This window comes from Bubalus bubalis, chromosome 1, assembly GCF_019923935.1.
Source record: "Bubalus bubalis isolate 160015118507 breed Murrah chromosome 1, NDDB_SH_1, whole genome shotgun sequence".
NCBI classification, from domain to species: domain Eukaryota; kingdom Metazoa; phylum Chordata; class Mammalia; order Artiodactyla; family Bovidae; genus Bubalus; species Bubalus bubalis.
Genome location: NC_059157.1, coordinates 11,639,059 through 11,652,624, shown reverse-complemented (window position 1 = coordinate 11,652,624; position 13,566 = coordinate 11,639,059). Strand labels below are relative to the sequence as shown.

The following is a 13,566-nucleotide window of genomic DNA, read 5'->3' as shown; positions in this document are numbered from 1 at the left end:
AGCCCAGGTCTCCTGCATTGCGGGCAGATTCTTTACTGTCTGAGCCACCAGGGAAGCCCATTTGTCACTGAGAAATGTGGTAAAAACTTAAGGTGTTAGTGCCACTCTCAGCTACTGTTCTCAAGTTCTCAATTTTTGTTGATTCTCCATGTGGTATTTACAGGTTGTAACTTCAGGCTCACAGTTTTTTGGTTGGTCATTTTCTTCATTCCTTTTCTGGCCTTCCAGTCTTAGGGAGATCATTTGCTTGGTGGTTAGTGGCTACTAACATACATTTAATCCTTTTGAGACCATACAGCATGACAGGGAGACTACTATGACTATTACAAACAGGAAAATTTCCTAATGTTTGGAGTGCATTTTGGAGCCATGGTCCCCATGATACAAACCAATCAAAATCAAGTAAGTCAAAGAAGGACTCCACTGAAGGAGTGAGAGTTTATCTATAATACCTGTAGTTTGAGTGAATTCCTCTCTTTTCAATATCCTGGCGTTCCTGAGCCTGTCAGGCAATGATTTTCTTTGTTGTTCAGTCGATAAGTTGTGTCCAGCTCTTTGCAACCCCATGAACTGCCTCATGCCAGGCTTCCCTGTCCTTCACCATCTCCCAGAGTTTGTTCAAACTCATCTCCATTGAGTCGGTGATGCCATCCAACCGTCTCATCCTCTGTCACCCCCCTTTCCTTCTGCCCTCAGTCTTTCCCAGTATCAGGGTCTTTTCTAGTGAGTCAACTCTTCACATTAGGTGGCCAAAGTATTGGAACTTCAGCTTCAGCATAAGTCCTTCCAGTGAATATTCAGGGTTGATTTCCATTAGGATTGACTGGTTTGATCTCCTTGCAGTCCAAGGGACTCTCAGAGTCTTCTCCAGCACCACAGTTCAAAAGCATCAATTTTTCATCTCTTAGCCTTCTTTGTGGTCCAACTCTCACCTGTATATGACTATTGGAAAAACCATAACTTTGACTATATGGGCCTTTGTTGGCAAAGTAATGTCCCAACTTTTTAATATGCTGTCTAGGTTTGTCATAGCTTTCCTTCCAAGAAGCAAACATCTTTTAATTTCATGGCTGCTAAAAACCTTAATTTTTAGTGAAAATAAAATGATAAACAATTGTGAACCTTTCATATTAGCATTTTGTGGCCTGGTGAATTTGTAAATACTCTGTGTATGTTTCTGTGTATAAATGCTTTCTATAATCTGTAGAAACGTGTTCTCATAGTAAATTTTTCAATGTGGCACAAAACATGTTTACTAATAAACCCAAATATCTTTAGTTCCTTTGTAGAAGAAATCCCCAAATGGACAAATCTGTGTTCAATAATTATTTTGTCTTATTTGGAAATGATTTAGATATTTGATAACTATCCACCATTTAATTTAACTTGGCAAAACTTTAAGGTTTCAGGTTACCAAAAAGATTTGGGGAAATTATTTCAAAAGTTCACATAAAAATTTTATTCTGCAGTGTCTTATTTATTTTTCCTGTTCTCAATAATTATGTTTAGACTAAACACAAAACTTTCATCAGATGTTTTGACAAAATCAGCCATCATCCCAAGCTATTTTTCTTGCTGACAAATTTCATAACAGAGATAACATGAACTTTTTTTAACCAATGAACCCAACTAGGATAATGTGCTTTGGCATTATTTTAATGCTGATAATTCTGAAGACATACCTATCCAACAAATTTAAACTAGACTTTATGTACCAAAGATTTTCTCAGATCAAGTAAACCTGAAAAATATTTGAGTTAGTTTCTATCATATGTCTGAAAGTTGTAGGTATCCTTCATATATACAAGTGCTTTATTCTCTTCAAGCCAATTAAATAGAACTCTTTTACAAGTTAATTTTAGCAATACCATCTGAAGGTGGATAGTACCATACAACACATATACATAGACATATACACACACAGACAGAGACCAACAGAGACCTTATAGCTGTTGTTGAAAGATTTAGCCACGAATCAGGTAGTATAAAAGAGATTGGATCCAAATTATATTTCTAACAGCTGCAGTAACCTAAGGTGACCTGTTCAGATGGCTAAAGCTTTTTATTAATATTTATGGAGAAGACCTTTAGGAGTTTTCAGTTGCCTAAGTTTCAAAATACCTTTTATCCCTTCTGTTTTCCTTCTGATAAGAATCGCCTCCTTGAGGTTGGTATTTTAAAGAGATGACCTAAATAAGAGTTGCTGGAACAGAATTTCTGGTTTTTCAAAGATATGTGAGAGAAGGATAGTTGCTTTTAAGTCCTGAGGATTTGGGCTGCGACTTAAATGATATCATAGGTCGATCCACCTATAAATCCTTTTACAGGGGCTTTAGAAGGTTTTTCTTTCCCTCTGAGTACATAGTTTTATTTTAGGGAAGCAGGCCTAAAAGCTTGTCTATCAGGCTCTGCAACGTGGCCGGTTTCTGACCACAGAGGTACTTCGTAGCTATCACCAGGGACAAACAGTAAATATTTCTGACAGTATTGGATTTAAGAGGTACCTCCAAAGAGGGCACAGAAGGTATTTTATTTTTGGACTTCCCTGGTGGCCCAGTGGTTAAGAATCCACCCGCAGTGCAGGGGACACGAGTTCTCTCCGTGGTCTGGGGAGATTCCATGGGGCACCCAAGCCTGTGCCCGACTACTGAGCCCATGCGCCCTAGAGCTGGGGCACTGCAGCAAGAGCAGTGCCACGAGAAGCTCGTGCACCTCACCTAGAGAGGAGCCCCCACTGGCTTCAACTAGAGAAAGCCCACGTGCAGCAACCAAGACCCAGCACAGCCACAAATAAACAGATTTTTTAAAAGATATTCTAGGCGCATCTGGAAGAGCTGACTCTGGTGAGAACTGCCACCCTTGGGTGGCTTCTGCCAGTTTTTCCAGGATCCCATCTAGAGACCACGAGTGGGATTTAGAGTAGAGAGGGCAGCACCAGTAATGTACCAGAATTTAGCCCAGTTTCTCATGAATGTTAGTTTCCCTTGGCAGTTTAAGGGAATAATGCGGTTTACCAGAAAATTCTGGTAAAGAACTCACCAACTCATCAAGAGACATCCCTGGTGGTCCAGAGGTTAAGAACCAATGCTGGGAAAGGCCCCTAAGGGGGCGCCTTCCTTTGAGAGTAAATATGGGGGTGTCCGTGAGCCTGCAAACTTGGTGGATTTTTGTTTATTGTGTTGTGATCTCTTCAGAGTAGAAAAACATTCAGACAAAGGATTGCTAGAAAGAAGTGAGTGCTCAGAGGAGTAGAGAGGGGAGCTCTTACTGAGTTCCTTAGATAATAACAGTACCAGCTCTGGTTTGCCACTATTTTCCTCAGCCTGTCGACTTGCCTTTTCAATGTGTATTTATTTATTCGGCTGCATTGGGTCTTTTCCTGTGTGGATTCTCTAGTGGTGTGTGGGCTTAGTTGCCCCATGGCTATGAGATCTTAGTTCCCCAATTAGGGACTGAACCTGCGTCCTCAGCGTCCTTAGCATCGTAAGGCCGATTCTTAACCACTCAACCACCAGGAATGTCTCTTGATTTGCCTTTTAATTTGAAGGCAGACATTAGGAGTTTTCCTTTTCTTATGGAGCCAAATCTCCGATCATTATTTTGTGTGTTTTGTTAATTACTCCGAAGTTTGGACAGTCAGCCTTCTGACAGAGCTCTGGCAGATTCTGTTGCTTCTTGATGGTTTTCTCCCCGTGGTTTGATTTGTACTATTTAGCCATCTAATCCATCTGGAATTTATCCTGCTATATGCTGTGAGGTAAGGGTTGAATGTGATCCTTTTCCCATTGCCAACCAATTAGTCCTTCAACCACGTATTAAGTCATCTTCCCTTCCCCACTGTATTGTAACTTCCCTTCTATCATATAACAAATTCTTGTATCTTACCTGTAAGACAAGGTAAGATATCTCACCTTTCTGGGCTTTTTGTTCTGTTTCACAGAACCAGGATATGCCTGTTTCTGCGTAAATGTTTCTAGATGTCTTGCAGAACTAATCCCCTTCTTGACTTTCAGCTAGTCACTTAGCTTGTGTTTATTAGTGAGGAAGATGAGCAATGTGTTAATATTTGGCACTGACACAAATTTTAACACCCACAGAAAGGACAGACTTCCCTTCTCCCTGGTTTGTACTGTAATAGAGATATAAAAGGACACAGTTTCTTCGAATTTCCACACACATGTAGTTTCAGAGCCAACTTATGGCAGTGAAACTTTTACTGTAAAAGGATAAAAGCCAGAAGTAACAGGAGGCTGCATACCATGTCACAGAATTTGCTTCTTAGCTTCCTATCTTTGTCTTTGAGAAACATGAGATTTTCAGCCACAAACACATGAAGTCCTGTGATGAAATCCCCACACATGTCCGGAGTGAGCCTTTTGGCGGAGTGGGTTTCCCAATTACTCTGGAAACCTTTATGTGGTTTTATTCTTTCTTCTGAGTACATAGCCTTCTCCCATCCTCCTATAATGACTCTCTCCCGCCCTTTCTAAGTGCCCTCCTAGCCTGTACTCTCTAACTTCTTTTCTTCTTCTTTTTTCAGTATTTATTTATTTGGCTGTGCCAAGTCTTAGTCTTGTAGTGGCACGTGGGAACTTCGATCTTAGTTGCAGCGTGCAGGGTCTAGTTTCCTGACCGGGAATTGAACCCAGGCCCTCCTGCATTGGGAGACCAGAGTCTTAGCCACTGGACCGCCAGGGAAGTCCCTGTACCTTCTAACTTCTTAGTGACAATGTTTCATAAATGAAAATGGGGACATGTATTTATGAGGATGATGGATGGAATATTTGACATCAGGATGATCTTGGAAAATCTAGGCCATCTGATCAATGAGCTTCTAGTCTAATAGATGGAGAGGTTTATTGGGGGAGGTTTATTCTGTTTTGGAGGTAAGGTAGAAGAGAGGGAATCAAGACAGAAGAAGGAATGGTATTCTATTTTGATTTCCTAGGTTCCCCAGGCTTCCTCGGAGAAGGCAATGGCAACCCACTCCAGTACTCTTGCCTGGAAAATCCCATAGGCAGAGGAGCCTGGTAGGCTGCAATCCATGGGGTCGCTAAGAGTCGGACACGACTGAGCGACTTCACTTTCACTTTTCACTTTCATGCATTGGAGAAGGAAATGGCAACCCACTCCAGTACTCTTGCCTGGAGAATCCCAGGGACAGGGGAGCCTGGTGGAAAGCTGTCTATGGGGTCGCATAGAGTCAGACACGACTGAAGCGACTTAGCAGCAGCAACCAGGTTTCCCAAATTCCTTCAGCCTCCTTCACTCCAGCCAGTCTCAATTCCAGTCTCCCCTTACAGGTTCATGAAGTAAAGTAGATCTCTCAGATTTGGAGCAATGTGGTTTATTAGAAACTTAAACTCATGAACAACTTAGGATTTCAGATGGGTTTCTTGTCTAAGGTTCTGTGCGTGAAGCTCTCTGTCTTGGAGCTCTCTGACCTTTTCTAATGTTTCATCTTCTAAAAAAAATGTAAGTTCCACAGAAGAAAACAAAATGTGCTAAATCAGTAATTCTGATATACCTGTTGAACAGGCTCTGCAATTGCAGTGATGTTGTTTAGCAGGAAAAACCTTTGTCTATTAGGATAGGTATTTCTGAATTTAAAGATAGTTCACTGCTCTCGGTGGGTCTTTTGTGTTGGTTTTCAACTGTAGATTTGTGGTAGTTGGTGAAGGATCAGTGACAATGCTTGGGTTATTTTCCTCACATAGAACGGACTGATTGACCTAAGTCTGTTTATATCTTTTGTATTCAACAGCTGTTTTTCTAGTACTCTTATATTCCAGGGAAAGTGAACTTTCTTATAAAGTCAGTAAACATAGTCATGACATCTACTGGGGATGAGCAGAAAACCTCACAGAATGGGTTCTCCCATGACACTCCATGCTAAGTCGCTTCAGTCGTGTCCGACTCTTTGCGACCCCATGGGCTGTAGCCCACCAGGCTCCTCTGTCCATGGAATTCTCCAGGCAAAAGTACTGGAGTGGGTTGCTATGACCTCTTCCAGGGGATCTTCCTGACCTAAGGACTGATCCCACGACTCTTGTGTCTCCTCCATTGGCAAGCAGGTTCTTTACCACTAGCGCCATCTGGGAAGCCCCTCCACAACGCTAGTTGTGTGTAAACATCATAACATATGTCTGTTCCTTTTCCCACTTCTCTGGAAGCTGGCATGGTGTAACTCTGTCGTGTTCTCCTGTAGGTCTGATTGTGATCTAGGCGGAAGACATACTTTCTGGGGAAGTCAAACCTTGCTCTAGTGATAGAGAGCGAAATAAATGACAAAGTGGATCTGACGAGAGTCATTCACCGGAGCAGAGCCTGGACAAGGGTCTTTGAGCAGGTCCCCTAGGTGGGATGCTTGGCCAAGTCTTTAATGGATGCAATCTGGATCCCTTTTCATCTTTCTGGAGCTCTTCAAGCATCTTAGCTGTGGACATAAATCCAGGTTTTCTGTTTTAAAAAAAATTAGAAAGAGGGTTCTCTTTAGGATGTAATTTTTGGTATAAACGCATAGTGTTAATAGAAGTCGCCTGGTTTGGACATGTTGGAGGGAAGTTTGAGATTCTGTAGCCTGCAGGTAAAGGATAACATTGGATCTTGCAAGGTTTAAGACTGTAATGTTGAACTTAACCTGAATACCTCAGATGCCATTGTTGGCAATGGCATTTCTTCATGGGTGGAGTGAGGTACTCCTAGTTGGGACTTTGTAGCCCTGGCCAGGTAAGCAGGAAGCCAAGACTGCAGCAGCGGCAAGAAGCTGCGTAGAGCGTCCCACTGATGGAATCTCAAGCCGCCACGTGGCTGCGAGTGCTTTCTGCGTTCTTCAAGAGGAGTACTGAAAGGTAGGAGACCAGGCTCCCGAGTCAGCCCCGTGTCACAGTTTTAGGCCGGTGACTGCCTTTTCCGCTTCAGTCACCTCATCAGCAAATTGAGGATGAGAAAACCTGCCCCACTCCCGGAGAATGTTGTAGGGATCAGAGGAAACTTGGTTATGTAAGGTACGGTTATCATTGCATCTTAGAGACCTTCTGCTCTTCTGTATTCGAGAAGACAAAAGAGAAGGGTTGAGGGGGTTTAGCTCAGTGTGCGGGGTGAGACGAGACCATCCAGTGGTGGGGCTGGTGGAGTGAGCACGCACCAGGAACACCCCACTGTGTCGTGTGTTCCGTGAACAAGGTGGCTCTCAAAAGCAGGATGGGGAGGGGAGATGGTCTGTCAAGGCTCTACTGAGTCATCTATACTTGGTTGCCATCAGCTGTTTCAAGTCATATGGGCCAGTGCCTTTTCTCAGCCCTTTAGAGCCACTCCTCCGGTTTGATGACATTCACCAATCTGGCATGTGTGTGCTCAGTCGCGTCCAACCCTGTGTGACCCCATGGACTGCAGCCCGCCAGGCTCCTCTGTCCATGGGATTCTCCAGGCAAGAATACTGGAGCGGGTTGCCACGTCCTCCTCCAGGGGATCTTTCACCCAGGGATCGAGCCGGTGTCTCCCGAATCTCCTGCATTAGCAGGCAGGTTCTTTACCTCTAGCGCCACCTGGGAATCCCTCAATTTGGCATTTCATATTGAAGTTAGGTGTTTCTTTTGCTCACCGAATTTGTAAATTGTTAGGAAATACAGATAAGTTGATGGGTTTGCCTGCCCACCGGCCTGCGTTTTCTCTTCTCTCGGTGGTGACCTCAACTCTGTGATTTCCTTGTTGCCACCCTGGGCCACCCTCGTCCTCTCCTGGAACATCATCTCATACACACGGCCTTCTCGTTTCACTGGCCGTCAGAAAAGGTTTTGTCCACAGTAGCTGTTTTTCCTTCCTTCTGTTGTAAAAGGGTTCCCATTGTGCATGGATTGCTCGAAGCTCCGATACTTCTCAAGTAAAAGACTTGTTCTTATTGTTTACTTGCTAAGTCATGTCCGACACATTATCTAGGAAGGGAGTTGTGTTTGCTCACCCTACTGCACGATCAAGTTCAGTATGAGTTAAAATCTAGTCCTTAATGGGCTTTCCCGGTGATTTAGTCGGTAAAGAATCACCTGCAATGCAGGAGACCTGGGTTCAATTCCTGGGTCGGGAAGATCCCCTGGAGGAGGACATGGCAACCCACTCCAGTATTCTTGCCTGGAAAATCCCATGGACTGAGGACCCTGGTGGGCGACCTGACTGAAGGACTAAACCACCACCACCTTAATTAGGTTTAGGAATTCTTCCTGGTCAGGCCCCGCCCTACCCCACCCCTGACATTCTCCCAGTAGCTATGCCATACAAATGGATAGTTTGTTTGCCTGTGTGGAGTTGGCTTACTATATTATTCTATTTTTTTACCAAAGAGACCCATTTCGCAGATTCCTCTGGGGCATTCATAAGTGGCAAGGTGTGTGTGTCTCCCCCGGCCACCACTGTGGATGTTTCAAGGAGTTTCATTTTAGATTTTCATGGAGTATTGACCCAAAGTTTCTGTGAAGGGCAAGAAGCAGAGGAAGGAAGAGAACAGATGGGCCCTTCCTGTGCTTCCGGTCATTTCCAAAACAAAGACATTCCATTTGCAGACATCTAGTCCTTGAAGCTAAGGGCGTAGCAGCAAAGTGATTTGATTTACCTTCTTGGTCAAACACTGCCCGTTCTTTCCAGAGTTATAGGAAAATTGATGTATCAGCCTCATTATTTGTTCTTTTAGACAATAAAATTAATTCAAGCTATTGAATACTTACTTTATTGCTGTTCCCATTAAGTCCAGGAGTTTGCAGAGACTTTCAGAAACCTGAGCTTTTGTTTCTCCAATTTCAAGAAATTTCTGTATAAGCTTTTGTCTTGCTGGGGCCATCACTTGTCTGGTTTCTGTTGTAGGCTGGTTCAAAATCTTGATTTTGCCAGGAAGAGTCAGGCTTTAGGAATTTCTGGCACCGTAGCCAAACTTAGAAGGTCTGTTTGTAAACTGGAATATTCCTTTTCTGCACATTAATTCAACACCCTACTGACAGTGTGGTCCGGTACTGATCTCTGGGCAAACGAAAATAAATCATAACTACGATGTGGCCCCTACTGTTTAGAAGCTTATGTTTCAGACATGTAAACAAACATGTTATGTGTAGTGTGTAGGATGACCTTATGTCCTGGGGCATCCTGATGTATGCCTCTTGTCCTGGTGATAACTATTAATAGTTGTTTAGTCGCTCAGTAGTGCCTGACTCTTTTGCGACCCCATGGACAGCAGCCCACCAGGCTTCTCTGTCAATGGGATTCTCTAGGCAAGAATACTGGAGTGGATTACCATGTCCTCCTCTGGGGGATCTTCCCAACGCAGGGATTGAACCCATGTCTCCTGCAATAGCAGGCAGATGCTTTACCACTGAGCCACACTGAGAGTCTCTATGAATGTTTAGGGTATAGAGATGGTAGAAAGCAGGGAGAATTCCCAGAGGAGACACCTGCGCTGGTATCTTTGGACCTTCAAGGTCTGAGGGCTTGAGGTCAGGGTGGGGGTAGGGGGAAGAGTGTGCAAAACACTGTAGGCTAAAGGGAAATTGTTCCAGAAGCGACATTTAGTCAACTCAAGCTAGTCATCGTTCCCAAATTTATCCTGTGGAATAAATTCCCCAGGACACTTGGTCAAAATACAGATTTCTAGAACCTGCTGGGGCAGTTTGGATTTGGATTAAAAAATTTTTTTCAGTCCAAGTGCTTTTTTTTTTTTTTTTTTTTAATGTTTATTTGTCTGCACTGGGTCTCAGTTGCGGCATGTGCGATCTAGTTCCATGACCAGGGATTGAACCTCAGCCCCCCTGCACCTAGAGCTTGGAGTCTTAGCTGGGGGACCACCGAGGACCTCCCCTGGATTTGGATTTTTAAAGAAGGGCCACAAATGATTCTTGGACATAGTGAAGGTTCAGAACAAATTCTGTAGGGACTATGGCTATGACTATAAAGGGCTGGAGCAGAGGAGCAGGAATAGCAAGGCTAGAGTAGGAGTCACAGAGCAGCCAGGCAAGGGTGACCTGGGCTAGAAAAACCCTCGGAGGTAGAAGCGGTTGGGAGACATTTACAGAGGATCTACGAAAAATGGGTTCTGCAGGAATCATAATGGAATTGCAGAGGAATGTCCATCCTAAAGGAGATCAGTCCTGGGTGTTCATTGGATGGACTGATGTTGAAGCTGAGACTCCAATACTTTGGCCACCTGATGAGAAAAGCTGACTCATTTGAAAAGACCCTGATGCTGGGAAAGATTGAGGGCAAGAGGAGAAGGGGATGACAGAGGATGAGATGGCTGGATGGCATCACCAACTCAATGGACATGGGTTTGGGTGGACTCTGGGAGTTGGTGATGGACAAGGAGGCCTGGCGTGCTGCGGTTCATGGGGTCACAGAGTCAGACACATCTGAGCGACTGAACTGAACTGAAAGGATTTGAGAACATTCAGGAGTAAGAATGAACAGGACCTAGTATATGACAATTACTGATGTATATGTGTGTGCGCGCTTAGTTGCTCAGTCCTGTCCGACTCTTTGTGACTCTCTGGACTGTAGCCCCCTAGGCTCCTCTGTCCATGGGATTTTACAGGCAAGAATACTGGAGTGGGTTGCCATTTCCCCTGCCAGGGGATCTTCCTGACCCAGGGATCGAACCCACATCTCCTATGTCTCCTGCATTGCAGGCAGATTCTTTACTCACTGAGCCGTCAGGGAAGCCCACTGATGTATGTGGACAATATCATTTCCAAGCAACAAAACGCTTGTGTCAGATCCAGGAACCTGGGGAACCTTATAATCTGAAGGGTTGTGTGGTGAGCCATAAATCTAAAAATACAAACAGTGGGAGAGTGTTGTGGCATATTTCATGTAGACCTAAAAAAACAACTCCTGCTTATTTCTTTGTAGTCTCCAGAATGATCGAAACTGTTGTGTTTATCTCTGGGAGCTGGATGAATTGTAAAGTATCCAGACACCCCAGCCCTCTTGTCTAGACTTCAGGCAAACCCCTGCCTTTCTGTTATGGTTAAGACCCACCCGCCAGGCCTTATCTTGCATCGTTTTTGCTTTTGTTCTTATTATCAAAATGTGTAAGGCAGTCATGATTCATCAACAGTATGTTATGCCAACCCCTTTCAGGGGAAGACGGCTGTCTGGCAGTGTCAGCCTTTGCTCTTAATTCTGGAGCTGCTCTTTCTTTGGGAACCTGCAACTCTGAAAATTAAGGGTAGGATAAGAAACGCCTTTATCCAGGCACGGAGATCATGAAGTTGAGGCAGTCTTGCTTGGTGCACTGGTGACTCTGAGAGGCGTCGTCCCTAAACTGAATTCCTGGAATGAAAATGAAGAAAATCCGAGGACAACTCTACTACTTACTTCCCTCTCCCTTCAAACATAGTTTTTTTTTTAACTTTGAAGGCTGAAATCACCAGGCCTGTTGACCGACTTTCGAAGCAGCAAACACAGTCAGAAACCGAATCAGAAGTTATGAAAAGAAAGCCTCAAAAAAAAAAAAAAAAAGAGAGAGAGAGAATGGGAAACGGATCAGGCTATAATTTCAGTGTCATTTAGCACCCTTTACCCAAGACCTGGCCACGGTGCGCCCACCAGTGCGGACTGGGGAGCGAAAAAAGCATCGAAAAATTCCAGCCCTTGGCTACTCTTGTACCACCGCTGAGGGATCTGACGGGTGAGGGCGAAAAGGCTGACATTTTCCACGCCGTTCTATCAGAGAAGGGAAAACACCGTTACAAGCGGCCTCAAAAGTTGGTTTTTGGGGGCTTTTTTACAATAAGAGGCTGAACTTCTCTGTGAGCCTGTATCACCAACGCCATTAAGTGGCAGTAGCAAGATGAAAAACAGGGAAGGAGGGACACCCAGCGTGCGCCGACTCGGAAAAACGGGAAGCCGGCAGAACCGTTGACGGCGCCCAGGTCCTCGGCCCGTCGCCTCCTCCGGAGTCGCAGCGGCCAAGCCCCTTCCCCCGCAGCGCGGGCGCGACCACCGCGGCGCGAAGGCGGGGGGGGGCCCGGCCGCTGAGCCGCGCGCTTCCGAGGCCCCGCCTCCGCCGGCGCCCCTCGCCGCGCGCGCGGGTGGTACGGCCCGAGGGGGGCGGCTCCCGGGGCGCGGCTCCGCAGCAGCTGAGGCGCGGCCGGCTGGCCGGTAGGCGGGAGCCGGCAACCGGGCCCCTCGGAACGCAGACGCCTAGCCGCTGGGCAGCCGAGGCCGAGCTGCCGACCCGGGCTCCCCTCACCCCGCCCCGAGGAGGCCCCAGGAGGGGCTTCGGCGCCGCGGCCGCGCGTTCGGGAAGGAGGACGAAAAGGGAGCGGCGCGCGGCCGGCCGGCTGAGAGGAAACGCTGCGCCCGCGCCCCCGACGGCGCCCGTGAAACCACATCCGCGCCTCCGCTGGAAGCGCGTCCGGGCGCCTGTCACCGGGTCCCTCCATCTTGAAAGGGAGAAAAAAGCGGTCTCCCGTCCCCGCTCCCCTCCTCCCAGGAGCCGGGGCCGCAGGAGCCGCGCGCATGGCGTTCAGCCCCTGGCAGATCCTGTCGCCCGTGCAGTGGGCGAGATGGACGTGGTCCGCGGTACGCGGCGGGGGCGCCGGAGAGGACGAGGCCGGAGGGCCTGAGGGCGACCCCGAGGACGAGGACTCGCAAGCCGAGACCAAATCCTTGAGTTTCAGGCAAGTACACGCGTTGCTGCCGAGATTTGGACGTGCTACCATCCATCCATCCATCCATCCATCCGCGGCTCATTTTGTGTGCGCGCGCGCGTGTGTGCGTGTGTATGTGTGTGTGTGTGTGTGTGGTTGCCACCCGCGTTAACCGTGTTCATGGCAGTGCTGCCGTCCCTGCCCTTAACCAGGTCCCCGCTGTGCAGTCGGAAGTTCAGGACGTTGTGCCCTCCCGCCGGGTGTTTTCCTTCCCTCGTTTCAGTGTGAGCTTTCTGAACCTAACCCAAAATTTGCAGTCTCTGCGCATCCCCGTGTGCCTCGGTCCCTTTCTCTAAGCTTCGAGACCCCAGCCCCCGCCCCTGCACAAACACACACACACACAAACACACACACACACACGCACGCACGCACTGTCGTGTATTACACCCGCTGGCACTTGGGGCCCTCCCTACGGGGAAGAAGTCGCTCCCAGGCCCTCCTGGGACTCCCCTGTTTCCCCGAAAATGCAGCCTTGGTGAAGAAGGTCGCGTGATGCCGGCCCCCCTGGCCGCTGGGGGAGAAACGGTTGTCTCTCCTGAGCTGTCAACCCGTGTGATTGCGGGAGGCAGGTGACAGCGTCCTCGGCCTCTGGCCGGGTGCCTTGCAAACAGGTAGAGGCCTAACTGCAGAAAAAGGCCATCGTGGCTAAAGCTGGCTTCTTAATTTTAGGCTGAGAGGGGCGATCTGAATTTTTAAGCCTTTGGCAAAGGGCTTTTGTGAGAAAAGGAGTCTGTTGAAGGGGCTTTTGGGGGGCTGTCAGAGGGATGGATGACCTCAGAAATAAACGTTGCTGGAGAAAGGCCCCGGAGGATGGAGGAGATTTCAGGGAGACGGAAGCCGGAGGAGGTCGCTGCTACAGCACTGCACCCCGCCTCCC

At 47.1% G+C, this 13,566-nt stretch overlaps 1 protein-coding gene across 17 annotated transcripts in view; it reads left to right on the top strand.

The window, feature by feature from the left end:
• The window catches only part of TACC1 (transforming acidic coiled-coil containing protein 1), a 129,058-nt gene that overhangs the window by 50,354 nt on the left and 65,138 nt on the right, over nucleotides 1-13,566 (top strand). For 2 of the 17 annotated variants that reach the window (XM_025278380.3, XM_025278375.3), the window contains exon 1: nucleotides 12,102-12,659. The exons of 11 other annotated variants lie outside the window; for them this stretch is intronic. In XM_025278380.3, coding sequence (XP_025134165.3) covers nucleotides 12,499-12,659 — 161 coding nt within the window. In that variant the 5' untranslated portion in view covers nucleotides 12,102-12,498. Of the gene's footprint in view, nucleotides 1-12,101; nucleotides 12,660-13,566 lie in introns of those variants that run through there. 4 more of the 17 variants (XM_025278332.3, XM_006070600.4, XM_025278353.3 and 1 more) reach the window with 3 other exon arrangements.